The sequence below is a fragment of the Myripristis murdjan genome, chromosome 18 (assembly GCF_902150065.1).
Source record: "Myripristis murdjan chromosome 18, fMyrMur1.1, whole genome shotgun sequence".
NCBI classification, from domain to species: Eukaryota; Metazoa; Chordata; class Actinopteri; order Holocentriformes; family Holocentridae; genus Myripristis; species Myripristis murdjan.
In genome coordinates, this window is record NC_043997.1 from 15,737,836 (window position 1) to 15,763,978 (window position 26,143).

Here is a 26,143-nt window from a genome sequence, read left to right on the forward strand (position 1 = left end):
TTTAATTTTCTTTTCATGATATGTTATACTTATATATGTTTGCATATCCAAAAACAAAACTACAAATTTACATGAAAGGCCCCTGGGAACTTTTAACACACCTGATTCTCAGTCACAATATTTTACAATAAAACTTTCTTTTATTGGCTCTGATGTTTTTACATCTCGTATTTAAAATTCAAAATGCTAGCAAAACAATGGCCAGCTTGCCGAGATGTTTTTTTCTGAATTTCTTTGAGCTTCTTTAGGGCAGTTATCTCAAACACTGGCTGTGTGGCTTGAATTAGTTCATGTTTTGCAAAGCTCAAATCCACGGTGCCTAACAGAGAACAGTTGTCTTCATTTTTTCCTATGACACAAGCAGGCCCCTCTCCTGCCTGTGTCATGCCAGCAGATTTATTTTTAGCCAATTTCTGTGAAAGGAGGACTGGAACCTACCATCCTATACATGGGGCAGAGAGAAACAGGGACCACGATCGGGGGAGTTAGGAAAATGGGGAGGGCTGTACGGATCGGCTGACCTCACAGCTGTCAGGACCAAAGGAAGCAGCCGATGCACCACATCACAACCACAGGACACACCCTGCCTGCCTACATTACAGTATAGGACAGTACGGTGGAAAGAAGGCTGGAGAGAGGCAGTGGGAGTTTGCATAACAGCATACAGGCCGCTGCTGCCTGTACATTACTATTGAGAGGGAGGGAGAGATGAGAATGCTGAATCAGTGAATCTGCATGAAAGCCTGGGAGAGGGTGGAAGAGGGTAAACGGCAGGGAGAGAGGGAAGGGACAGATAACAGCCCCGGTAGACCGGGTAAGGTGCGCAATGCCTTATCAAAACCACCTGTCATTCATTAATCTCTTATCACTCTGAATGCGGGGCTTAAAATTGACTGTTTACCTCATTTCAAACATTACCTCCTCAGCTAAAAGCCTGAGGCGATCAGTGAGACTTTACCACAATACTGCTTTAAAATACTTTTCTAGAGTACATCTGTGAAGACGGAGCGACCCCATCACTTTTCACCAAACCAGAAAAGTGAGGTAAGGTTTCAAACAACAGTGTTTGTGCTTTGTGTTGCAGTGATACTGGTGCTGTTTACGTAGGAGGCAGTGGCACCAGCCTCAGTCACCGATATCTTCCACTGGAGGGCAAGTGAAGGAAATTAAAAAAGACATGACGTGTGACATTACTTTGACAGTGACTCATACAACCAGAGTGATAGATGCACTGTATGCATGTATTCATGTGCTGCACATGTATTGTTGATGGACCTGACGGTGGACAGCGTGCATACACCTCCTGTGGTGACATGTGCACATTGTATGGACATTGTACTAAGGCACCACTGAGCGACTGTAATCCAAAAAGCTGAATAATGAATCCAGTAATGCTATGAAACACTACTGTTATTACACACTACTGTTATTATAAAAATATGTCTCAGTATAGCCTTTGTCATGGTTCTAACATTTTGGCATAGAGGGCTAGTTGCAGGATTATTTATCCTCTTTTTTTATACATATATTCCTAATACAAAGTACTCTTTAAGTTCCTACTGGTCCAAAACATTAGAAAGTCCTGTATATAGGCCATTTGCATGCACCTTCATGTTTGTTATGTCTTGCCTGCCCGTAGTCAGATGGAGGAAGAGGTGGTACATTTGTCAAGGTTGTCCCGGGTTGCTGTGTGTGGTGGTACCCATGGAAACGAGCTGTCCGGGGTGTACTTGGTTAGGGAGCTGCAGAAAACAGAGAAGCCTCTTGAGGAGGAGGACGAACTTGTCTCGGTGCTGGTGGTGCTGTCAAACCCGCGGGCTGTCCAGCAGTGTCGCAGATACACCGAGACTGACCTGAACCGCTGCTTCACCCATGCCACCCTCAAGTAAGCGAACATGGAGACAGATTTGGGAGCAACTGGTAGTGTCAGTGGTCATGAGGATGTGGACCAGACATACTGTAATCAGATGGTTTTCTCTGTCTTCCAGCGGCCCTGAATCAGACAAAACCCCGTATGAGATCACCAGGTCTCGGGAACTGAACTCTCTGCTTGGTCCCAAAGGAAGCCCCGAGGCGGTGGACCTCATATGTGACCTCCACAACACCACTGCCAACATGGGCCTGTGCCTCATTGCTTACTCTGATCACGACTGGATCTGCCTGCACATATTCAGATACCTGCAGGCAAGCAGAAACTATTCTAACATGCGGGAGTGGAAATAAATAATCTAGTTTAAAAATTACCCGCAGAAAGTTTTAGGAGAGTTATCTCTGGAATGGACACTTGGCACAAACAATTGGATCTGAGATTAGTGATGTTACCAATGTAATGAGGACTGACATGTTGCTTTCAGAGACAGATGCCAGATATACCAGTGAGGTACATCCACTTTGATTTCCCCCCAAAAGAAGCATACTCACTGGAGTCTGTAGGAAAACATGGCTTTGGTAAGTCTTGAAAAGTCTCATTCATTGTTAAAATACCTTTACCCATTCCCTGCCCTCTGTTTTTGTTTTTTGTTTTTTTTTTTTTACAACTGTTATGTCTCATTGGGCTTGTATGAAGCATGTAAATACATTCTATTCATGTAAAATGTATTGTCTGCAGCAATAGAGATTGGCCCTCAGCCCCATGGTGTGGTGAGGTCAAACATCTATACAACGATGAAAGCTGGTGTCCAGCATGTGATGGACTGGGTCCGTTTCTTCAACTCAGGTACCAGGACCAAATCTGGCCCTTTCTTCATGTCATCTTAAAAATGGGCAACGTCTAAAATTACCACAAAAGCTAAATATAAAATCTAATAAGCTATTTTTAGACCACCGGTAATAGAACTAGAAGTTTGCGCTTGACTATAGATGAGTCTCTCAAGTATCTTTGCATCTCACCGATACAAAACATCTCGAGCCCTGCGAAGGTTGTGCATCTTTTGAGCCTCTTGTCATGTTGTTTAAAGCCTTCTTACGTTTGCTCTGCTTTCCTTCCTTTGAGGTACTATCTTTGAAGGAGGGTCTGTGGAAGTGTACACCATGGTTAAGAATATTGACTACCCAAGAGACTCTGAGACTCACAGCATCACAGCAGCCATTCATCCTCAACTCCAGGTATTATAAGAAATGTTGGTTTTAGCGGTGACAGATGGCTTCAAGACAAAAGAAGGCCTTGGTTATCGTGCTAATGTCATGTTTGAGGTTTAAAGGCAGGGGATAAAATAACAGAAACACTTAACAATACATACAGAGATACCATTTATTGTATAGTGGAGCAACTTAAATCCTCGGTGGAATGTTGTCATACAATTACTATGCTTAATGTATTTCAACAGCCCTTTGAGGAAGTTAAGAAGGCTGAAATGTACTCGGTGCTCTTTGCTCCAGAACCTCCCAGACATGTAGGTCATGGAAAGTGTTAAACCATTCCTGAATTTGCTGAGCAGGTTTCCTGATGACATTATCCTCTTTGAATATGGGTACTCCGTAAGTGAACCGCGTTACATCCTAGTACACAGCTAGTGCCTTGAAAATGGCCTATAATAATATGATTTGTCAAAAGTTTGGTTTTACAGGCTGCGTTGCAGTGAAGGGAGGCCAATTTCTGAGCTTGAATTCGACCGCTGTAGCTGTTCTGTGATTTGCCTCTACCTGCTTGGGCATCATATCCACATTACTTAAGACTGTTAAGCAAAAATCTCTTGTGTGTGTCTTTTAATAGCACTTATTATCATCTCTACAATATTGATATCAAGGTATTCAGTCAAAGACACTGTGATTTTGTCAATGTCTTAAAGCCCTAAGAGTGAGACAGGACTTATTAGACCACATTACAGCTTGTGTTGTGCAGCAGGGGCCCACACTTGGAGCTGCCTTGGATACAAACAGGTAGCTAGTTGCAGATCTGCCATAAATACCAGAGTTGTGAGGTGTCTGATGCATTATTGGTTGAGATTTTGTCACAGAGCTGTTGATTCTACCCTAGGGGCAGTTTTTAGCTTCAGTTTTATAATTTTGTTGTGTTAAGTCTGTCCATCCCCCTCTGTGAGCTTTGACTTTATTGCCACTTTTCCTCTTCAGTGATGCAGTTTGTCTACATGTTGTTCTTTTCAACAGTGGCCCCTTGCCATATTAAAGCACCACACTAGTGCCTGTCAACAGTTGTGATTACTTCTTGGCTGAGACAAATACGGGTTGCAGTGTATTTAGAATATGCTTTGTTGGCTTGTTGGTCAAGGCTACTTCCTCAATTCACTCCAAACCCGCTCTGAGAAACCTGGCCGGCTGCTATGTTCCGGGAATTCAATCTTGTGAAAACCTGACCAGGAAGTGCATGTGTCCATAACAGTTTAACATTTCAGGCATTAATCTTCTGCATCTACATCTCTGAGCGGTTTTGGGTGAACTCCAAAATGCTCCCATGATTCAAAGTTGGCCGACTGGAGCTAGCCGCTCAGTGCAGGTGTGCGTGCCAGGCAGAAGAACAGGTGCTCACCTTACTGAGTGTGTGAGGAACGTGTTTCCTTGTTCTGTGGTGCAACTTTCAGTGAATCTGTGACTTCCTTTGAAATTGGGTTCTGCCATCTGAGACCTCAATAACAACCACTCAGCAATAAATCTGAATGTTCCTGGAAAAAAAAAATTGTTCCTTTTAAGTCTGTATATCTGAATTGGTTTACAGTAATTTTAGTTAACTTGAATGTCGGCCAGTTTTTCACACGATGGAATTATTGATGCAGCACTGATCAAATTCTAGTGAGTTTTTCACTTTTTCTTACATGAATTGCAGTGAACTGAGGCGTTAGCCTTGACTCCTAAGCTACCAGAGCACACATTTATACAACTGTTGTTTGTGACCAAGAAGTACAATTATGATTAGTCCAGTACATCCAGTGGTTCAGTTCCTGTGGATAGCATTTCATGTTAGCTTAGCATAAAGACTTAGAGTCTATGGGAGTCATTATCCTGGGTATGTCAAAGTCAAAAAATAAACCTTACAGCAGGGGTGTCAAACACTTGCCATGGAGGGCCAAGAGGCTGCAGGTTTTCATTCCAACCAACAACTCCACCAGGTGATTTCACTGATTAGTCCCGCCTCTCTGTTTGGAGGAAGAGTGATCAGGGAAATCACCTGGTGGAGTTGTTGGTTGGAATGAAAACCTGCAGCCTCTTGGCCCTCCATGGCATGAGTTTGACACCTGTGCCTTACAGCAACTCCGAAGCGGTCTTGTTTACAACATGTATTGTGTGTTTAAAATACCCTTGAAATTTAAAAAAAAAAAAAAAAAAAAAAAAAAGACAGCTGCTGTAAGGTGTATTTTTTGTTTGACGAAGCTAGGCTAATGACTCCCATAGACTTCAAGTCTTTATGCTAAGCTAACACAAAATGCTACCCACAGGAACCGAACCACTGGACGTACAGGGGTGAAAATGGTATCGAACATCTTGTCTCAGTCTGGGGAAGTTGGAAAAAGGGTATTTTGCGCAAAATGTGGGAGTATTCCTAAAGCCTGCCAATGCTTGTTGTCATACAAGTTAATATTTACTTAATTTTGTCCACTCGGTGTCTTTGTGTCATCTTTCAGCCTCTTTAGTTGAGAAAAACTCTTTGGCCTCTAAATGTTGGCCCTCCTTTTCTCGCAGGACCAAGATTTCTGCCTCCTCCATCCCAACGACCCCTTGTTCCAGACTTTCTCAGGAGAAACGCTGAGGTATAAAGGGAAAGAACCTCTGTATCCTTTCTTCATCAATGAATGTGCTTATTACGAGAAGGGGATCGCGCTCTCCCTTGCCAGAAGGAAGTGTGTGAAGATGCCTCCGATCCAGGTGAAGACGGAGCTCGAGCACCAAGAGAACGAATGGGAATTTGCGTCGGAAGAGGATGAGTGACACTGTGACCTTCATAACTCTTGCCCTGGACAATATATTTGCTAGTATGACTCCCGGTGGACAATACAGACTGATGTGACTACAAAATAAATTAAAAAAAAAAGTTTATTGGAATAATGACAGCAGTTACTTGGAACACGGACAAACACGTGCGTTTGTGCACATACACACACACTCACACACACAATTTTTAAGCGTGCCATTAGCCGATCCACACAGGTTCACTAATGGAGAATGCAGGGCACATTCACCGTGGTTTCACAATAGCAAAGTCATACAATAACATTTGCCATATATTTATGCTACACCAGAGTCAGGGATTGAACCATTTGTTGCATTTAAAGGCAGGATATGTGGATAAGTACAATCTGTCTGAAAACTCCATGATTTTTTAATCAGCGGCTTGATGTCTGAACACACACTCCTACCAACGACCACTTTTTTAAAAAATATTGTATGTGGTGTTATGTATTTATGGACACATCATCTGTTTCCATATACAATGATTTTAGGTTTGATGATTGTTTTTTTTTTTCCTTTCTCCATTCATTTGATTATCGAGACATTTCCATTATCTTCAAAACAGGAAAAATCGGAAATCCTCATGACCAACTGCAACATTCAGGATATGTTCAAAAATAATTTAAGTGCAAAGGAGGATAGTAGCTTATCTGAATATGGCCTTAAAAATACATTCATAATGCTTTATAGGATAAAATTGAGTCTTGAGTCCCCCCCTACCATGATGATGATGTAGAAATAAACCAACTGAAAATCAAGGACAAAAGATAAGTATATGGCAAATAAATAAAACATTAAATAAAGGTAAACACAACTCATATCATAAAAGGATATAGAGACCAATAAATATTAGGATATAAGGTGGAGTAAACAATACATGAAAAGGGGAAGAGACTATTCTAAGTAATGGCTCAGTATCATCCTCAATACGTCTACGAAAGTCTACAAAATCAGTCAAAACATTGAAAATATTCTTAAAAATAGCAAACGAAACATTGTACTGGACCATCAAATTATAAACGTAACCACAGTCTGACCTGAACGAAGCATGCCAAGTTTGGGAAAGTTTGCTTCCGTCTGTCTTATCCAGGGGAGGATGAGAGGATGCAGCTAATGCCTGTGCGTTCGGTCCACAGCATCAAACTGCATGTTAACTTAGTTAGAATAAAGAACATCTTAGTGGTTGAATATATAGTCGAGAAAGATGGCTTTGCGTTTGTTTGGTTTTTTTTTTTTGGTTTTGGTTTTAATATCCAGGACTGGTCTTGGAAACTACTGGACTTATCGTCCAAAATGTTTTTGTGCACACTTTTGGCACAAGAAGAACTTCTTGTGGTTGCTATGAGTAAAACCTTTGCAAAGTGTTTATTATAGGTACTTCCATTCACCATCTACCTCACTCGACCAACACCCCTCTCTCTCTCTCTCTCTCTCTCTCCCTCACTACATTCACCATCTACCTCGCAGCTCTCTTGCCATCCCTCTCTGCTTATACTGCTGGGTCACTGTCACTTTCTTACCTGATTCACTGTTTAGCTCGTTTTTTTGTTGTTTTTTTATGCAATTGTGGCCATGTCTGCTCCATTTGTGGATGAAAAAATCCAGGACCTACATTTTACCACTGCTGACAAGCAAAAAAAAATGTCAGATCAGGAGTTTAATTAGGTCACAGAGCCTCACATCTCCATGGTAAAAAAAATGAGGAAAGAGAAACAGAGAGACTGTAATTTTGAATTTTGTTTTTTAATTAGTGCTCTTTTGGAAACCGGTTTCTGTCAATCGCAATATAACTTCCAGCGAAGAGCAACAAACGCCTGGCTGGCCACTGTAATGTATTATGAGTCACGCAGTAATTCAATTTGTGGTTTGTAAAGCATTTGAAACTACATGTAGCTGCTGCGTCTCCCTGGCTTGGAAAAGAGGAGATACACATGGCGTAGATCTGCACTCTACTGCGTGCACTCTCCTAGTTTTCTTCTTTTTTGTCTTTTTTGTTATGCAAGTTGTTTCCCCGTTCACACATTCATTATGTTAACTCAGTCAACATGCAGTCCTGTTGCTGTTGTACTATTGCTATCTCATCTGACTCTGGACACGACAGACAAAAATATAATTTTCCCCCGAACTTGGCGTGTTCTTTTAATGATTGTCAGAAATAAATACTCCACTCAAGTAAAAAAACAAAGGGAGGAGAGAGCTTTAAATCCTTTGTAACAGTACAGTGTATATATATATAGTAACTGCTGATTCACTTTTCACTGTGCTCTTAAAGTCTGACCTCCACCCCATCCCGAGAAATATAACAACTTCACCCTTCAACTGTATGTTAAAGCAGCTGAGACAGGACTGCTACAGTGATGATGACGGCAAACCTCTGCCTAGGGATGCTAACTAGGTGGCAGCTGACCCCAAACATATAAGCCATTATGTAAAAGTCCTGAAGTAACCAATCATATGCTGTAACATACATCTCTTTCTGGGTCACCAACTGACCTTTTCCAAACCAATCCTTCGTCCCCACAGAGATAAAAATCAAATCTTTTAATGCAGCACATAGGATCATTACTACAGTGTACATGCACTTTAATCCACCAGAGGGCAAACTGAGCAGATTAATCCTCATCTCCTCCCTCTGAGATCAACTGTAAATGTGATTTTTAAACAGGGCAAAAACCAAGAACTGATGACACCAGACTTATCTGTGGTCAGTCTAGGCCACCCGGTAGGCGGTCATGCGGTAGTAGTTCTGACTGTGGCTGCGTGCCGCCCACACCAGCAGTGCTGCGGCCATCATGTGCAGTGGGGAGGAAATGAGCGCCAGGTAGAGTGACCAGCCCAGAGAGCCGTCCACCTTGTCAGGCAGCACCGACACCCGGTGGAGCAGGTCCATCCCAGCCAGGTAGCAGCACACCGTGGCAAGGGTGCAGAGCCCTGCAAGGCACAACATGACAGACTGGTTCATCTCCGATCGTATTTGTCAGCTCACATGTTTTTGGCTGGTGAATGTGTTTTCTTAGTAGACATGCATTTGTTTTCACATCGAATACATACATGCATCCTAGTAGGGCAGAACACTGACTTGAAATATTACTGATATTTTAGTATGACCAAGTGAAATATCCAAAATGCAGAAGTCATATTTTTTTTTTTTTTTTTTTTTTTTTTTTTTTATAAAATGTGACTTAATACCTTTTATCAATTAGGTATTGTGGTGCTGTAGAGATACCTTGGCCTAAAAATCTGATTGTGCAGACATAAGAAAACAAATTTGTTTGGTAAAGACGCCAGCAACAGTTATATTATCTTTTTTTTCAGTGAAAATTAAATTTAAGCAAAAAATATCATTTCCACTAAACTGGTGAATCATTTCACAATTGCAATATCTGTCAAAATTACAATATGATTTTTTTTTTTACCATATTGCTCAGCCCTACATCATTGCAGTTATTACTGCAGATGAGCACCCTCTGCACGCTGACGCAGTCTTCAGCTGCAGCTCAAAGCGTTTTGTTTTGCACTTAACAGATCTGATGATTGGGTGATTCATAAGGTGCCATCTGCCACCCACCAGTACTGTATGCAAGTCTGTCCAGTTCAACAGGTCTTACCAGCCAGCAAGTGGAGTACTCCTATGCCCAGGGTTGGAGTGAGGCTTCGGCAGAGGCAGGCACAGAACCCAATCAGGCCTGCCAACACCACCAGACCCAGGGACACCAGAGGCAGCAGAAACTGGCACCTCCACAGGTCTGCGCACAGATGCACACGCAAGCACAGGAAGCAAGAATGAGTCAGTGAGCATCCCACGCTTCATTTGCCTGTCCTCTTATATGTGACAGAGAAAGGCACTGCAGTTACGGGCAAAGCATTACTCAGTATAGGATAGTGATGATAATTCATAGCCTAGTGAAAAGGGTGTGTTGGCTATTTGTTCCAGCACTGTGTAACTCAAATCACTTGGAACAGAGGATCAGCTGTTTGTCACTGAACTTACAGGTGCGCAGCATGTCTTCTCCACTGTTGTGGTTCCCTGGTTCTTTGTACTTGGGAGTGAACTGCTGAGGTAGAGTGAAGCTCCGACACTCCATCACCATCTTGACATCTGAAAAAGAGTTGAAATACTTTAGAGGATAAAAATAAAAGCACTGATGGGGTGTAATGCACATCAGTTCATTAGGTGTCTCCCTATATCAAACCATATAATTTACCTATATGTCTGACTATATGTTTTAAAATTATACATAATGATCAAAACTGACTTGTGTAACTGTAACTTAATTGAAATATACTTGGCATTCCTGAAATGTAAGTTGGAGTCAGGTGACTGACAGCATATACTGTAGGAAAATGTGTTTCCAATGACCTTGTATGTATTCTACATGGATGAATATATTTAGGGCCCGAGCCCTCCAGGGGAGAGGGCCCTATTGTTATTGTACTTTTGACAGGCTCTGTCTAATTGTCAAAAATATGTGCTGCTTTAGAATATGCCCAAATGATGTGGGCACCAGTGACCACCTAAGGGTCCTGAGATGGTCAGCATTATCAAGGCTGTTGAAGTTTATTTTGCTCATAACTTTTATACTTTCTATTTTTACCTCCTTACCCACCAAGCAGCCAGGTGTTTAATTCACTGAGTCATATTTACCAATAGAAATATATCCAGTTGGAGACCATGGGGACAATTTACCAAATGGGGGTCCGTGGATCTAATGGGGTCACTGACATAAAATGCATGGGAAAATAATCCTGGCATGCACTGAAGCCCAGAGGGAATTACCAGCCCTGAATGCTCTCTTGATGTGACTTTTTTTTTTTTTTTTTTTGGGTATGGCTTCCAGATAAGATGCCTGGCTATTTCTGGTTGCGCTCTGTTGTTCTAACAAAAATATGAGATCAGTTGGCTCAAGTCTAGTGGTGAGCTGTTGAGAGCGCTGACAGACAGGCAGCAGAACCAGCTGACGCCCATGTTTTGTTTTTAAATCTAGATGGAATGTGTTTGTTTTCGCAGTGCAGGTATGGTGGTATCAGTGGCTGAAGTATGAGTAGCCTATACCTGTCTCCTTGAACCAGTGGGCGTTGGCGGGAACGAGGACGCACCGCCACCACAGGCCCACGGTCCCGTTGAGGCGGAACAGGGTGTCGCTGTAGGTTTTCTCGTCAAACTCCCCGTCCATGAACTCCTCATGCAGGGAGCGCAGCTCGGACACGTTGGCCTCCCCGCGGACGGCCGGGCTGCTGTACTGGTACCAGTGCTGCGTCCCGATGGCCACGGACAGATACACCGTCGCCAGGATGCTGAGGACGCAGCTGATGACCAAAGCCGTGGCGTAGCGGTTGTCAACCATTGTTCACCAACTTCGACACACGTAAAAAGGGATTAAGTCGATCCCAGCGGCCGAGCGGCTGCGCATCAATCCGTGTCGATTTGGCAATTTGCGACGGCGCTCCTAACCCTGAATTATCCCAGTCACTCCAGCATCCTCGGCTCTGCGAGGATACAGAGCAGCACCCAGAGACTTACTTCTCAATGATTGATAATGACCGCCGTATTCATCTCCAGCTCTGCTCTCTTATTCAGCGTCAGTAGCCCTGCAGACCGGCTTGGATGCGCCATCTGTTCCCGTGTCCCACTTCCACAGTCCGCCGCCGCTACAGATGGTGGGTGGTCTGACGCTGCTGCCACAGATTCGCTGTGTGCGCCACAACAACCACACGAGTCCTTACTAAAGACACACAGCGAGAGGCAGTGTCAGCAGCACCCAGAACCGCATGCTACAGGCAGACGGCATCAGCCCGGTTAATGGAAGCGGTACCGGTGGACGCCGAGCTTGATTTGTTGAGTTGTAAACACATTAATCCATGCATTTTCCTCTTCCGGCTGCATGTACACATGAACCCTGGGTATTGTAGGTCTTAGTGTTTCTCCTCGGCTGAAACCCAGATTTGATCTCTCACATCCTATCTGACGCCTGTTTTTATTATTTTTGGTTGCTATGAAAAATTGTGGCACTGTTGGCCTCAAATGAACATGCCAGAGGACCATCGCATTATGGGATAATCTCATTTTAGAGAAATAACATTTGATTGTAAGGCCATGTGGAGCCCGGTGAAATAACATGTAGCTGAGATTTGATTGTTGAGGGCCACTGGCAAGCAGGATCATTCACTTAACACAACACAGAGGGAAAGACACCTAAATTAAAGCCAGTGGCGCCATAAAACCCAGGTGTCATCATAGACTCCGATTCATATTGTAATAAAATATTGCCAAAGTGCGTCCTTTTCTGAAACTAGAGCATACTTTTAGCACTAAAAGGCGAGACTACTTTCAGGTCTACCAACTTGTCTGCCATGTTTTTAAGATATGTGCCCTTTAGATCCCCCAGGTCCCAAGGTTATTATAGTAAACTAAAACTAAAACTACATGTGAAAAACATTTTAGGTAACTGAAATAAAATAAAAACTAGACTTGAAAAAATGGAAACTAACTTGAATAATGTAGTGCACTTACAGAACTAACTAAAGTAAAATAAAAATGTACAGAAAATGTCTTTAGTTTTAATTATTTTTTTTTTAGTGAATCTAAAAAAAATAAAATTAAAATTAAACATTTTACCATACAAGCTGAACTGAAACTGAACTTAACTGAACTGAAAACAAAAATTAAAACTCCAATAAAAACAAAACAAAAACAAAAAAACTAATGAAAGATACAAAACTATAATAAGTCTGCAAGGCCCTCTTGTAGTCGCTCCTCTTGGTTGTGGAGAGTGTGGATATTTTCAAAAGAAAATTTACAACACAACTTTTTAGCCTGACTTCTATCTAATGTGTTTTATTTCGGCTTATGGTTTAATCACGTTTTTATGAGGAAATATTGGCAAGCACATAATAAAGTGATGTATTTCCATTTAATTTTTAGTGCCATTTCTTCTTCCTTATTTTTGTTTTTATTATACTATACTTGGGTCATAATTTTTTTTTTTTTTTTTTAAGTTTTTCATTTCTATTTAAACTCATGCCCCTTTTTACTCTTTTTATGTTCAGCACTTGGAGTTGCACTTGATGTATGACTTGTGCTGTATAAATAAAGCTTGATTGATTGACTAAATGGTATTTTTGAATGATTTTGGACAGAGATAGAGTTGCTATTTGTATTTTTCATATCTTCATATCAGTATTACAGTAATGGGTCCATACTACAAGGTTCAAATCTGATGTTGATGCATGTGTCAGCCTCATTTTCCAACCTTCCTTTGTTGTTAAATCTGAGGGAGGAAACACTGCTGAGCCTATTTTGAGAGAGTCGGGCGGGTGAGGTGATGCATCCCATCACTGCATTGTGGCTTCATCAAAATGTCTTGTCATAGATGCCATTTGCAAGATACTTGTGACTGTTACCCTTTGCATGGTAATCAGTGAAATCGGTTTTGATGGATGTGCTGATGTATTTTCAAAAGCGGTTTGGATTTCATGGCATGTTAAATTGGCTGAGGCGGGTAGCTGAGCCTCTGGCGGAGGCCCCCACTGGCCTAAACACAGAGGTGATTGAATTCCAGGCATTGTATACTGTCGGAGATAATGGCACATAATGCTGCATTGTGACGCATGTGCTAGTTTTGCATACCTCTCTTTCTGTAGAGGAATACTTAAATTGTTTCTTAAAGTCACTAATGTGTACCTGTAACAATGGACTGTGCAATCTTAGTTGGTTATAATAGCTTGTCAGTTTATTTGCATGATTTCATGATTAAAAGAGAGAAAGACCATCCATGTTCATTTTACTTTACACCTTTGTCTGTAAGATCTTACAATAGACATTAAACTAAAATGTTATGTTCAACACAAAAGCCTTTATTGACACAATAAATATGCCACCGACTCATTAGGAACATAGCTAAAATAATGTAGGGACATGAATGCCTTGATTCAACATATTTATTATTACGTGTGTGTATGAGCTAGCAAGAGCACTACTGCGCTATATTCATATTTACAAACTGTGCAAATTGTGCAACTGAATAAACTTGATTCACACTCGGCACTAGTTTGTAGTATACATCATTAACGCATACAATTAAGGATTTTTGTTTTTTCATTCAAACATTTGTCCGTTAATATCCTACATCCCAGTGTGGTTGTCCTCAACCCCCCTAAAAATACTGTAGACCTTTTTTTTTTTTTTTTTTTTTTTAATAGTTTTGTATTCTGATCACCAGGAAATCGTTACAAGTAACTTGGCAGAGAACACACACAGTAATATAAATACCTATATAAAATTTAAAAAAACAAAACAAAACAAAAACTGACTGGATAATCATACAGGACCTTGTTTTGGTATCATAGTACATTTCATGGTTACCATATAACTTTTGACATATCTGATATCAGGATTGCGCACATGTTCTCACCTATCATCTATAAGGACATTCATGTATGCACACAGTATTCTTCACAGCCAGTGTGATTGTGGTCCACCTATCTATCTGTCTATCTATCTTTGTTTTATGCAACCTGTACAGTCCTTTAACCTTCTGTCCATCATTGCAGTGTTTGCCCGAGCTGATACACTATGAGCCCATGATTGGCTGCATGTTTTCCTTCAACGAGCCTCTACTAGGACTAAAACATGAATATCACGTACATTTTGAGAGTCTATAAACAATAACACGTTTTTAATAGCAGAATAACTTGAGTTAGTGCATTTTGAGTAGCTTTGAGGTTTGCGTGTTTTAAAATACACACTTCTATGTCCAAGATAAACTCTCCAAGGATCTTTGTGACTGCATCTGAAAGTTCCTGCACACAACAGAACTCGGGATTGAGGCTCTAATTCAGATGGTGGGTAATGTATGAATTAACCATCTGATAGACAAATGTGGTCTATAGTTAAACAAAAAGTAACTAGACCTGCACAATTCCACATGAGCTACAAATGCATTTATGAATTTGAGATAGTGATTCCAGAGTAGTCTGTTTTTACCTGTTGGTTAAAAAGAATTCCATAATGTAAAAAAATTATTTAGGCCTTGCTGTGCACAAATAACAAATCCTCTAATATGAATTTGCAGTCGGACAAGTAATCCTGTAGCACTCTTCAATAGGGTAAACTGTACTCAGTGCAATTCTTTTGACTGTCTCAATATCCTGAGTTCAAATGCTCTAATTTGTATTATAATATTCATGGACTGTTATTTCTAGTGGACTGTCTTTTTCTCCAGTGGACCATGTGTCTAAAATTGTCAGCATCTTGACTTGTCCTCATTCTATCCTTCTGATACATCCACAAGAGCAACATGAGATAAATGATTTCTGAATAGCGTTCCAAGGTGTATGCCCTCATCTGCACAGATGCACAGTGACTGAATTCAAACCTGGAGGCCATCTTCTAAATCTGCCTGTTCCATTATCATTGATAGCCATTTTCGGGCCATTGACATTTTTCAAATCTCAGATTTATAATAACAACAAAGTCCTTTGTCATACCAGTGATGGTGGCCATTGCCCCTTTAACATGTCACATGGACATCAGCACTGAAGCTATTGCTGGTTTGACAGTATCCATGACAACACCACGAGGAGGGATGCGGTGAGGAGACTGATCTTGTGGCTTACTCCACTGGAAACCGCTGTAAATAAAGACAAAAGTGGGAGAAATGTTGTGTTTAACCAAAAATTATTATTATTATTATTGTTGTTGTTGTTGTTGTTATAAGTATGATTTTTTTTCTTTACTTTTTTGTTTTTTGATCAAGTACTACTCAATGTTGCTTACATGTGCCATCCACAGTGATGGAACTGGTGTCAATTTTGAAGGCTGTGATGTTCGAAGCTGCATTGACCAAGACTTCTCCAACTGCAGAAGCGTTAGGAGCACTTCCCCCGAAAGAAAGAGCCACGTTGTTGACAATTGATCCATTACTGCAAATGGAATGACAGAAAAGGCATTGTTTAATTCATTGTAATGTTATAACAATTACTGTGCAATTCTAGGAATGTTCATCATAAAATAATTACCTGAACGATTGAGCAGTCAAGAACCTGAAGGCGGTAAAGGCTGCCTTGTAGAAGGGCTCAAGCTATAGGGATTAAAACAAATTCATTAATTACTTATTTATTTGTGATATTTTGTCCTCACTTGTGTGTTTCATTATTTTATTTGCTGCATTTAATTACATTACAGCATTTCCTACTTATCATATTTCCCCCCAACAGAGTTTCTCCATTGACCACAACAGTACATGGAGGAAGGAGGAAAGCATAGAGGCATATAGTAACATAAACATATAGTAACATAGTCCATTAGGTGAGCAGGTAGGTAGGAGCCGTTTTGGTTGCTGCTTCATTGGCCAGTGTCAAGGAGTTGAATTTGATGTGAGCAACAACTGGGAGCCAGTGGAGGGATTTGAGTTGTGGAGTGGTGTTTGCTGATTTGGACTGGCTGAAGACCAAATGCGCCGCTGCATTCTGGATCATCTGCAGAGGCTTGAGTGTGCCTGTTGGGAGCCCTGCCAGAAAGGAGCTGCAGTAGTTGAAGTGTGAAATTACAAGTGCCTGTACCAGGAGTTGTGCTGCATGTTCAGACAGATATAGTCTGATTTTCCTGATGTTGTACAGGGCAAATTGGCATGAGCGAGCCACAGAGGCCACATGCTCCTTGAAGGTCAGTTGGTCATGAATTATAGCACCCAGGTTTCTGGCAGATTATGTGTTGTTGTATGGACGGACTGGCTGGTAAGCCGAGGAGTTCAGTCTTTGACAGGTTGAGCCTTCATCCATGCAGAGATATCAGTGAAGCATGCTGATATTCAAGCCGAGACTGTGGGGTCATCTGGCTGGAACGATAGGAGGAGCTGAGTATTGTCAGCATATGAGTGGTCTGACAAGGCATGTGAATGGATGACTGCACCAAGGGCGGAGGTGTATATTGAGAAGAGAAGGGGACCAAGCACTGACCCTTGAGGTACCCCTGTGGACAAGCAGTAGGATTTTGACACTTCCCCTCTCCACGACACTCTGAAAGATCTCCCTGAGAGGTAGAACTCAGACCAGCAAAGGTCAGATCTGGATAAGCCAAGCTCAGCGAGTGCAGAGAGGAGGATTTGGTAGTTGACTGTGTTAAAGGCAGCAGATAGGTCGAACAGAAGCAGAGCAGAGGACTGACCGGCAGCTCTAGCTGATTGCAGTGTTTCCATTACAGACAGTGAGGTAGAGTGTCCTCGTTTGAAGCCAGACTGTTTCAGATCATGGAAGTTATTCTTGGCAAGAGATTCAGCGCTTTAGTATTAGACTGTGTTTTGGACAGAAAGGACAGGAGTGAAACTGGCTTGTAATTTTCAACCAGGGATGGGTTGAGTGTAGGTTTCGTTAGGAGCAGGGTAACACGGGCCTGCTTAAAAGCTGTGGAGAACACACCCGTTGTGAGTGAAGAGTTGATGATGTGTGTGATTGCAGCGATAAATGTGGGTGAAATGTCCCGCAGGAGGTTGGAGGGTAAAGTGTCCATAGGGCAGGTAGTAGGACAAGAGATGAGGATATTTTTGGAGACTTGCTCCTCAGTGACATTGGAAAACGAGAGGAATGAGGTGCCATTTGGTGGAGGTGGCATACTAAGTTGGTCAGGCGCAGAAGACTGATTAGTGATGGCAAAAATCTTCAGTAAAAAATGATGCAAAGTGGTCTGCAGTGAGCAGAGTTGATGGTGGTGGCAGTGGAGGGTTAAGGAAAGAGTTAAAGGCTGAAAGTAATTTACAAGTGTCTTTGGTGTTGCTGATTTTTTCCTGATAATAAGCAGTTTTGGATGATAGTGTGCAGAGTTTGTCTAGAGAGGCCTTAAGGAAAGGAAGTCAGCTGCTTGTGGTTTTTTAAGATGGATGTTCATGTCTCCCATGTCAATGAGTGGGGTGACCATGGTTGCATGGTGTTGCAAGGATGAGTTGTTGTATCGAGGAGAAAACTTTTCCAGTCTGTGGAATTGAGTTCACCACCTCCACGCTCATTGGGGCAAGGTGTGTGGGAGAAAGTGGCGTCAGCTGAAAGCGCAGCAGGTGTGGCTGTGTTCTCTGGGCACATCCAGGTTTCGGTCAGGGCTAGTACCTGAATGTTATGTAGGTTTACTAATGCTTGGACAAATTCTGATTTATTTACAGCAGATTGACAGTTCCATAAGCAAAAGGAGGCTTTCCTAAGAGAGCGGAGGTCCCCAGGATTGGGTCTTTTGGGACAGATGTGATTTTGCAGTTGCCCTGAATGACAGGGATGTGATGGTAGCACATGGTGAGGGAGAAGCCAGCCATGAGAGCAAATAAGACTCTTATGGCCCAGCAGTTTTTCTGCGTCCTAACTCAGTGGACTCACGCAAGTGGATTCACAGGTTTTTACCGAATAAGGTCTTCACACAAAAAGGGCTGACGCCACTGCTGACACTACGTAGCTGTGTGTTTAAAATACCAGAAAATGCCACAGCGGTGCCTAGTTACAGCTCGTCACTAGGGCTGAATCTGCCCCTCTCAGATTTCCACAACAAAGGAACAGATAGGCGGGATGGCGGCATCAGCTGACCCACCTAACAAACTCAGACCCTGCGTTCCAAATCGCATACTTCTACTTTTTACTTTTAGTATGTACTGAAGCTGCCCTTACAAAGTATGCAGTGCAGTATGCAGTATGCATGCGTATGCATACTATTGGCACACACTACATACATCGTCCCTGAAGTCCAACCCACTTCTGCCGCCGTCCATAGTGCCATATTTGAATGTTGTTGTCTAAATGCCGGTGCTGTTTCATACTGCGCTGTTGTCTGTCATATTTTTTATCTTCTGTCTTCCTGTTGCTTCTGCTGTCACTGAGCAAGGTGAGTGCGATATGTGTGTGTGTTGTCTTCTGTATGTGGGCGTGGCTTGTGCACACAACTCAGTCAGTGCAACGTAACATCCGCTGCGAAAAAGGATTGTGGGTCAGAATGGCCAGAGAAGCATGTTGAAATGCGTACTGCGAAATCTGACCGGATGTAGTAGAACATCCAGGTACTCCTGGCATACTGCATCTGACATACTAGGTATTGGGACAAACTAATTCTTTTTTTTTTTTTTTTTTTTTTTTTTTGCCTACTAAATAGTTTGGTAGTATGGGTATTGGAACGCAGGGAGTGAGTGAAACCAGGAGGTGCTCAGCCACAACAAAGCCAGGCTACAGCGAAAAGTCCTAAGCTAACCCCAAAAACAAAAATTCAAAAACACTTACTGACCAGTTTCTACCTCCCTTGTTCTAGATCTAGGCTTGTTCTGCTTTTGAGCTCATTCCAATCACTCTTTTTAAGAGAGTGAAAGTGAAAATCCAGCCTCTTTCAGATTTCCACAACAAAGGAACAGATAGTGGATGCGACATTAGAAGGGGAAACACCCCGACAGGGATTTTGTGTCTGTTTTTATATACTGTATTGATGGAGGGATGCCTTTTTCCTTTGAGACCAGCCAAATTTAAAAACCATAATTCTAACAGGAGCAAAATGCCATCCCTTCAGAAACACAAGTGTACCAATCAATACGCGGGCATTGTGAAGCAGGAAAGGAAACATAACTACACTGAAAAAAGGGGAAAGCATAACGTTTATGCCATTAAATCAATATAAACCATAAACAGAATGAATGCTTTTGCAAAATTGATTTTTACATGGTACAGATTTTAGACCAAAATTCCAAATACATGTATGTTGACACTTGCACATGTTGCACGTGCTGCACTCAAAAGAAGCCATTCTATAGAAGAGACTTACCTGTGTTTTCAGCAGGGTAGCTCGATCTGTAAACGCTGTCGATGATGTATCCAGCAGGTCACTCGTAAACGTCTCATCAGTTTTGAAAGACAGTCGCTTCACAATGAGTGCTTCTGTTGTTGTAGCAGGTGTGGTTGCGGCAGCTGTAGTTGCATTAGTAGCTACAGGTGTAGTTGCATTAGCTACAGGTGTAGTTGCATTAGTAGCTACAGGTGTAGTTGCATTAGTAGCTACAGGTGTAGTTGCATTAGCTACAGGTGTAGGTGCAGCAGGTGTAGTTGCATTTGCTGTGGTGTTTATATCCTCTGTGAAAGCAAAAATAACTAAGTTAGCAACAGTTTGTTCTTTCATCTTGAGTGTTTAGAATGCATCATTTGGCAATCTAATATCTGAGGAAAGAAGTCTGCCTCCATGTTTAATGTCATTAAGTCCTTGATGCTGATCACACAATGCTAGACACTGTGTGAAAATAATAGTGAAAAACAGCTGTTTTTGCAAGCTAGCACATTTTTCTCATTCTGATTTGGCTAATGGAAAGAATCCTGAAGTTAGTGACAAGCATGTTCATTGAATACAAGGTAACCGATTAGCTAACTTTCCCACACACACTCGCAGTTGAAATGGTGTGGAGGATTGTACACCGCAGAACAGTGTGACAAATGTCTTGAATCTGAATCCAAAGTTACTTCCTTTCACAGTCGCTAACATTTGCTACCAAATTACTTCTGTCAGTTTGGACAATCATCTGAAACTCTGATGGACATAAATTTGGATACTGTGTAGAGAGAAATGTGTTTACTTATTTAATGGTTTACTCACTTGTTACTGTGATGGAGCTGGCATCCAAACTGATATTAAACTGTGAAGTGATGCTGGTGTTAGCCACGTCTTGTCTCACGACCTCTGTAACTTCACTCGCCTGCGGTAGTTCTTGGACGGAAGCACTTCTATTGAACACAGCCTCAACTTCTGCTTCAGTGTCCACGGTCGTTCGTGCTTGTCTTCGTGCTCTGGCAGGGCTGGCAGGGCTGCATGACAGGGGTCAATATAAAGTTCAGGGTCAAATAATGGAAATAATTAATGATAATAATAACTTATTCAAAAATGGAATATTTTCCACATAAGAACATGCTATTGTCCATGATCAAGAATGATAACCATATAAGATGCTTTAAAAGAAAGTAGAATTAGAATTTTACCTAAAACGCAAAACAATGATACGGAGGAAAAATTCCCCAAATCTCTTCCTGAAGATGAACTCAAACTGTGAAAAGAAAGCAAAAATGAGACACAACTTGAGTGAATTTCAAGAATAGCATTCTGTAAATATAATTGAAAGTAATGGCAAATTTCAAGTAAAATCATGTCCACTTTGTATTGAAGTGTTTTTTTTTTTTTGTTGTTTTTTTTCAGTTGCAATGGTCAGTCTAATTGTACACTCCCAACACCAACAAAGACAATAATAAAAATGCTCTGAATTTAAAATTTGACTTACTATTGATACAACTTTCTTTGCAAGTGCTTTGAATTCAGGAGATTCGCGGTTTCTCAGCTCTTCTTGGAATGGCTCTTTCACGACTGATTCCATAACTATAGTTGGCTCAGGAGCTTCTGTGGTTGTTGCTGCAGTTGTTTTTAAAGGAAAATACTGAATTAGAAACACGTCTTAAGTAATTTTTAAAAGCAAATATCCAGGACTGTAACTCTAGTAAAAAACTGACTGAGAAACTTTCACTTGTAGAGTGATATTTGAACCAGTGTATAGTAATGGGGTTGTGTACTTGTGCACTTGTCAGAATCTTGTTCGTGATAAGCAAGGAACAACTTAGTGACAAGAATTTTCACTTAACGCTGCCACACATATCCATGCACTGCTAATGGAAAACATGGTCTGTTGTATCAGGACTGTAAGAAACTGATTAAAAGATTTATGAAATTAACCTTGTGATGCTAGCCTTGTGGTATGATTGAGATTGGCATTTTTCTGCTGCAGTTTTGGTTAAGTGACAGGAGCTGACATGCAAATCACATCTGCCAGGCCATAACATGCCCATACTACTGAGGTTAGAGAATGTGATGAGGGAGGCACGAGCCACAGTCATACCTAATGGTCAAATGTTTTGTGTATTTGTTGAAATCACTAGGGCAGACATCCTCCATTCCCAATAATTTTAATAACATTTATTTTGCCATGATGGAACCGTCAATTACCCAGTTACCCAGTCGGAGCCCCAAAGAAGTCTGCCAGTTGGCCTATTAGCAATGCTGAGTTCCCCTAATCAATGCTAGTTCTGCTAAATGCCGTTTCTGTACACTGAGTCGGGTGATGTCTTTATGTATGTTTGCTAAAATAATTCCTATTCACCAGCATAGTTTTGGTGCAAACTTCATTCTGTCAATCTGGGCACTTACGTATTTCTGATTTTGTTGTTAAATGTTTTTTTATTCTGTATGAATTTGAAATGTATGCTTGTACATTGCAAACAAACAAACAAACAAAAACCCCTCCATTTTAAGAAAGTCATATTTCACATGAAAATGTTTTTTATTTCTTGAAACAAGAAAGGAAATCTGCCAATGAGATGAGATAATACTACTTGTATCCAGTGCTAATCACCTTGTTACATGAATAATCTTTAAATGTCATTTTTGTGATACCACTTAGCTTTGCTCTGCTATTGCATTGGAAACATGGGATTATCTCATCCCACTGGCATTTTTTTTCTGGTAGTGGCGGTTAATTTATTATAGTTGACACTGCATTAACACTTGTTTAATCACCATTTGCAGCTGGCTGTTGATTTACAAGCTGTTGTTGCCCTTTTAGTTGTTAGCTCAACAGTTGTAGTTGGCTTACCAATTGTAGTTGGCTTAGCAGTTGTTGGCCCAGCAGTTGTTGTTGGCCCAGTGGTTGTTGGTCCAGTAGCAGCTGTGGCTGCGGCAGCTGTAGTTGCTGCAGCTGTAGTTGCATTAGTAGCTACAGGTGTAGTTGCATTAGCTACGGGTGTAGCTGCAGCAGGTGTAGTTGCATTAGTAGCTACAGGTGTAGTTGCATTAGCTACAGGTGTAGGTGCAGCAGGTGTAGTTGCATTAGTAGCTACAGGCGTAGTTGCATTAGCTACAGGTGTAGGTGCAGCAGGTGTAGTTGCATTAGTAGCTACAGGCGTAGTTGCATTAGCTACGGGTGTAGGTGCAGCAGGTGTAGTTGCATTAGTAGCTACAGGTGTAGTTGCATTAGCTACGGGTGTAGCTGCAGCAGGTGTAGTTGCATTAGTAGCTACAGGTGTAGTTGCATTAGCTACGGGTGTAGGTGCAGCAGGTGTAGTTGCATTAGTAGCTACAGGTGTAGTTGCATTAGCTACAGGTGTAGGTGCAGCAGGTGTAGTTGCATTAGTAGCTACAGGCGTAGTTGCATTAGCTACAGGTGTAGGTGCAGCAGGTGTAGTTGCATTAGTAGCTACAGGCGTAGTTGCATTAGCTACGGGGGTAGGTGCAGCAGGTGTAGTTGCATTAGTAGCTACAGGTGTAGTTGCATTAGCTACGGGTGTAGGTGCAGCAGGTGTAGTTGCATTAGTAGCTACAGGTGTAGTTGCATTAGCTACGGGTGTAGGTGCAGCAGGTGTAGTTGCATTAGTAGCTACAGGTGTAGTTGCATTAGCTACGGGTGTAGGTGCAGCAGGTGTAGTTGCATTAGTAGCTACAGGTGTAGTTGCATTAGCTACGGGTGTAGTTGCATTAGCTACAGGTGTAGGTGCAGCAGGTGTAGTTGCATTTGCTGTGGTGTTTATATCCTCTGTGAAAACAAAAATAACTAAGTTAGCAACAGTTTGTTCTTTCATCTTGAGTGTTTAGAATGCATCATTTGGCAATCTAATATCTGAGGAAAGAAGTCTGCCTCCATGTTTAATGTCATTAAGTCCTTGATGCTGATCACACAATGCTAGACACTATGTGAAAATAATAGTGAAAAACAGCTGTTTTTGCAAACTAGCACATTTTTTTCATTCTGATTTGGCTAATGGAAAGAATCCTGAAGTTAGTGACAAGCATGTTCATTGAATACAAGGTAACCGATTAGCTAACTTTCCCACACACACTCGCAGTTGAAATGGTGTGGAGGATTGTACACCGCAGAACAGTGTGACAAATGTCTTGAATCTGAATCCAAAGTTACTTCCTTTCACAGTCGCTAACATTTGCTGCCAAATTACTTCTGTCAGTTTGGACAATCATCTGAAACTCTGATGGACATAAATTTGGATACTGTGTAGAGTGAAATGTGTTTACTTATTTAATGGTTTACTCACTTGTTACTGTGATGGAGTTGGCATCCACACTGATATTAAACTGTGAAGTGATGTTTTTGTTAGCCACGTCTTGTCTCACGACCTCTGTAACTTCACTCGCCTGCGGTAGTTCTTGGGTAGAAGCAGTTTTATTGAACACAGCCTCAATCTCTGCTTCAGTGTTCACGGCCGCTCGTGCTTGTCTTCGTGCTCTGGCAGGGCTGGCAGGGCTGCATGACAGGGGTCAATATAAAGTTCAGGGTCAAATAATGGAAATAATTAATGATAATAATAACTTATTCAAAAATGGAATATTTTCCACATAAGAACATGCTATTGTCCATGATCAAGAATGATAACCATATAAGACGCTTTAAAAGAAAGTAGAATTAGAATTTTACCTAAAACGCAAAACAATGATACGGAGGAAAAATTCCCCAAATCTCTTCCTGAAGATGAACTCAAACTGTGAAAAGAAAGCAAAAATGAGACACAACTTGAGTGAATTTCAAGAATAGCATTCTGTAAATATAATTGAAAGTAATGGCAAATTTCAAGTAAAATCATGTCCACTTTGTATTGAAGTGTTTTTTTTTTTTTTTTTTTTTTTTTTCAGTTGCAATGGTCAGTCTAATTGTACACTCCCAACACCAACAAAGACAATAATAAAAATGCTCTGAATTTAAAATTTGACTTACTATTAATACAACTTTCTCTTCAAGTGCTTTGAATTCAGGAGTGCTGCGGTTTCTCAGTTTGTCATTAAATGGCTCTTCCACGACTGATTCCATAACTATAGTTGGCTCAGGAGCTTCTGTGGTTGTTGCTGCAGTTGTTTTTAAAGGAAAATACTGAATTAGAAACACATCTTAAGTAATTTTTAAAAGCAAATATCCAGGACTGTAACTCTAGTAAAAAACTGACTGAGAAACTTTCACTTGTAGAGTGATATTTGAACCAGTGTATAGTAATGGGGTTGTGTACTTGTGCACTTGTCAGAATCTTGTTCGTGATAAGCAAGGAACAACTTAGTGACAAGAATTTTCACTTAACGCTGCCACACATATCCATGCACTGCTAATGGAAAACATGGTCTGTTGTATCAGGACTGTAAGAAACTGATTAAAAGATTTATGAAATTAACCTTGTGATGCTAGCCTTGTGGTATGATTGAGATTGGCATTTTTCTGCTGCAGTTTCGGTTAAGTGACAGGAGCTGACATGCAAATCACATCTGCCAGGCCATAACATGCCCATACTACTGAGGTTAGAGAATGTGATGAGGGAGGCACGAGCCACAGTCATACCTAATGGTCAAATGTTTTGTGTATTTGTTGAAATCACTAGGGCAGACATCTTCCATTCCCAATAATTTTAATAACACTTATTTTGCCATGATGGAACCGTCAATTACCCAGTTACCCAGTCGGAGCCCCAAAGAAGTCTGCCAGTTGGCCTATTAGCAATGCTGAGTTCCCCTAATCAATGCTAGTTCTGCTAAATGCCGTTTCTGTACACTGAGTCGGGTGATGTCTTTATGTATGTTTGCTAAAATAATTCCTATTCACCAGCATAGTTTTGGTGCAAACTTCATTCTGTCAATCTGGGCACTTATTTCTGATTTTGTTGTTAAATGTTTTTTTATTCTGTATGAATTTGAAATGTATGCTTGTACATTGCAAACAAACAAACAAACAAAAACCCCTCCATTTTAAGAAAGTCATATTTCACATGAAAATGTTTTTTTTTCTTGAAACAAGAAAGGAAATCTGCCAATGAGATGAGATAATACTACTTGTATCCAGTGCTAATCACCTTGTTACATGAATAATCTTTAAATGTCATTTTTGTGATACCACTTAGTTTTGCTCTGCTATTGCATTGGAAACATGGAATTATCTCATCCCACTGGCATTTTTTTCTGGTAGTGGCGGTTAATTTATTATAGTTGACACTGCATTAACACTTGTTTAATCACCATTTGCAGCTGGCTGTTGACTTACCAGCTGTTGTTGCCCTTTTAGTTGTTAGCTCAGCAGTTGTAGTTGGCTTACCAATTGTAGTTGGCTTAGCAGCTGTTGGCCCAACTGTTGTTGTCGGTCCAGCAGTTGTTGTTGGCCCAGCAGTTGTTGTTGGTCCGGCAGTTGTTGTTGGCCCAGTGGTTGTTGACCCTGCAGTT

At 41.2% G+C, this 26,143-nt stretch overlaps 3 protein-coding genes across 4 annotated transcripts; 1 reads left to right on the forward strand and 2 right to left on the reverse strand.

Annotated features, from left to right (window-relative positions):
- Positions 1-773: 773 nt before the first annotated feature.
- LOC115376446 (N-acyl-aromatic-L-amino acid amidohydrolase (carboxylate-forming) B-like) lies at positions 774-5,958 on the forward strand. Its single transcript, XM_030076017.1, has 8 exons — positions 774-814; positions 988-1,044; positions 1,640-1,885; positions 1,989-2,184; positions 2,355-2,448; positions 2,609-2,716; positions 2,993-3,105; positions 5,635-5,958. Exons 3-8 carry the CDS (start codon positions 1,644-1,646, stop codon positions 5,878-5,880), a joined length of 999 nt encoding a protein of 332 aa, XP_029931877.1. The 5' UTR covers positions 774-814; positions 988-1,044; positions 1,640-1,643; the 3' UTR covers positions 5,881-5,958.
- A 5-nt stretch (positions 5,959-5,963) lies between these two features.
- LOC115376447 (claudin domain-containing protein 1-like) lies at positions 5,964-12,051 on the reverse strand. The gene is made up of 4 exons (XM_030076018.1): positions 10,955-12,051; positions 9,893-10,000; positions 9,510-9,647; positions 5,964-8,832 (listed from the first exon to the last, which is right to left on the reverse strand). The coding sequence occupies exons 1-4, from the start codon at positions 11,244-11,246 to the stop codon at positions 8,612-8,614; spliced, it is 759 nt and encodes a 252-aa protein (XP_029931878.1). The 5' UTR covers positions 11,247-12,051; the 3' UTR covers positions 5,964-8,611.
- A 1,589-nt stretch (positions 12,052-13,640) lies between these two features.
- LOC115376485 (uncharacterized threonine-rich GPI-anchored glycoprotein PJ4664.02-like) lies at positions 13,641-24,774 on the reverse strand. 2 transcript variants are annotated; one of them, XM_030076091.1, is made up of 11 exons: positions 24,663-24,774; positions 24,366-24,430; positions 23,986-24,194; positions 22,536-23,471; positions 21,174-21,301; positions 20,878-20,942; positions 20,498-20,706; positions 19,679-19,983; positions 15,919-15,980; positions 15,677-15,822; positions 13,641-15,530 (listed from the first exon to the last, which is right to left on the reverse strand). In XM_030076091.1, exons 1-11 carry the CDS (start codon positions 24,753-24,755, stop codon positions 15,442-15,444), a joined length of 2,307 nt encoding a protein of 768 aa, XP_029931951.1. In that variant the 5' UTR covers positions 24,756-24,774; the 3' UTR covers positions 13,641-15,441. The 2 variants fall into 2 exon arrangements, with proteins under 2 accessions (XP_029931951.1, XP_029931952.1); XM_030076092.1 differs by lacking the exon at positions 24,663-24,774 and having other exon boundaries at positions 23,986-24,207; positions 24,366-24,421.
- Positions 24,775-26,143: the final 1,369 nt, after the last annotated feature.

Excerpts from the sequence above, each read along its gene's own strand:
- LOC115376446 (XM_030076017.1), top strand. The coding sequence starts at position 1,644 with ATGGAGGAAGAGGTGGTACATTTGTCAAGGTTGTCCCGGGTTGCTGTG. Across the intron at positions 1,886-1,988 it reads TTCACCCATGCCACCCTCAA|CGGCCCTGAATCAGACAAAA; the intron begins GTAAGCGAACAT and ends TCTGTCTTCCAG. Across the intron at positions 2,717-2,992 it reads GGTCCGTTTCTTCAACTCAG|GTACTATCTTTGAAGGAGGG; the intron begins GTACCAGGACCA and ends CCTTCCTTTGAG.
- LOC115376447 (XM_030076018.1), bottom strand. The coding sequence starts at position 11,246 with ATGGTTGACAACCGCTACGCCACGGCTTTGGTCATCAGCTGCGTCCTC. Across the intron at positions 10,001-10,954 it reads CCACTGGTTCAAGGAGACAG|ATGTCAAGATGGTGATGGAG; the intron begins GTATAGGCTACT and ends ACTCTTTTTCAG. Across the intron at positions 8,833-9,509 it reads AGTACTCCACTTGCTGGCTG|GGCTCTGCACCCTTGCCACG; the intron begins GTAAGACCTGTT and ends TGTGCCTTGCAG.
- LOC115376485 (XM_030076091.1), bottom strand. The coding sequence starts at position 24,755 with ATGGAATCAGTCGTGGAAGAGCCATTTAATGACAAACTGAGAAACCGC. Across the intron at positions 24,195-24,365 it reads ATCATTGTTTTGCGTTTTAG|CCCTGCCAGCCCTGCCAGAG; the intron begins GTAAAATTCTAA and ends CCTGTCATGCAG. Across the intron at positions 21,302-22,535 it reads TGCTAAGCCAACTACAATTG|CAACAACCACAGAAGCTCCT; the intron begins GTAAGCCAACTA and ends AAACAACTGCAG.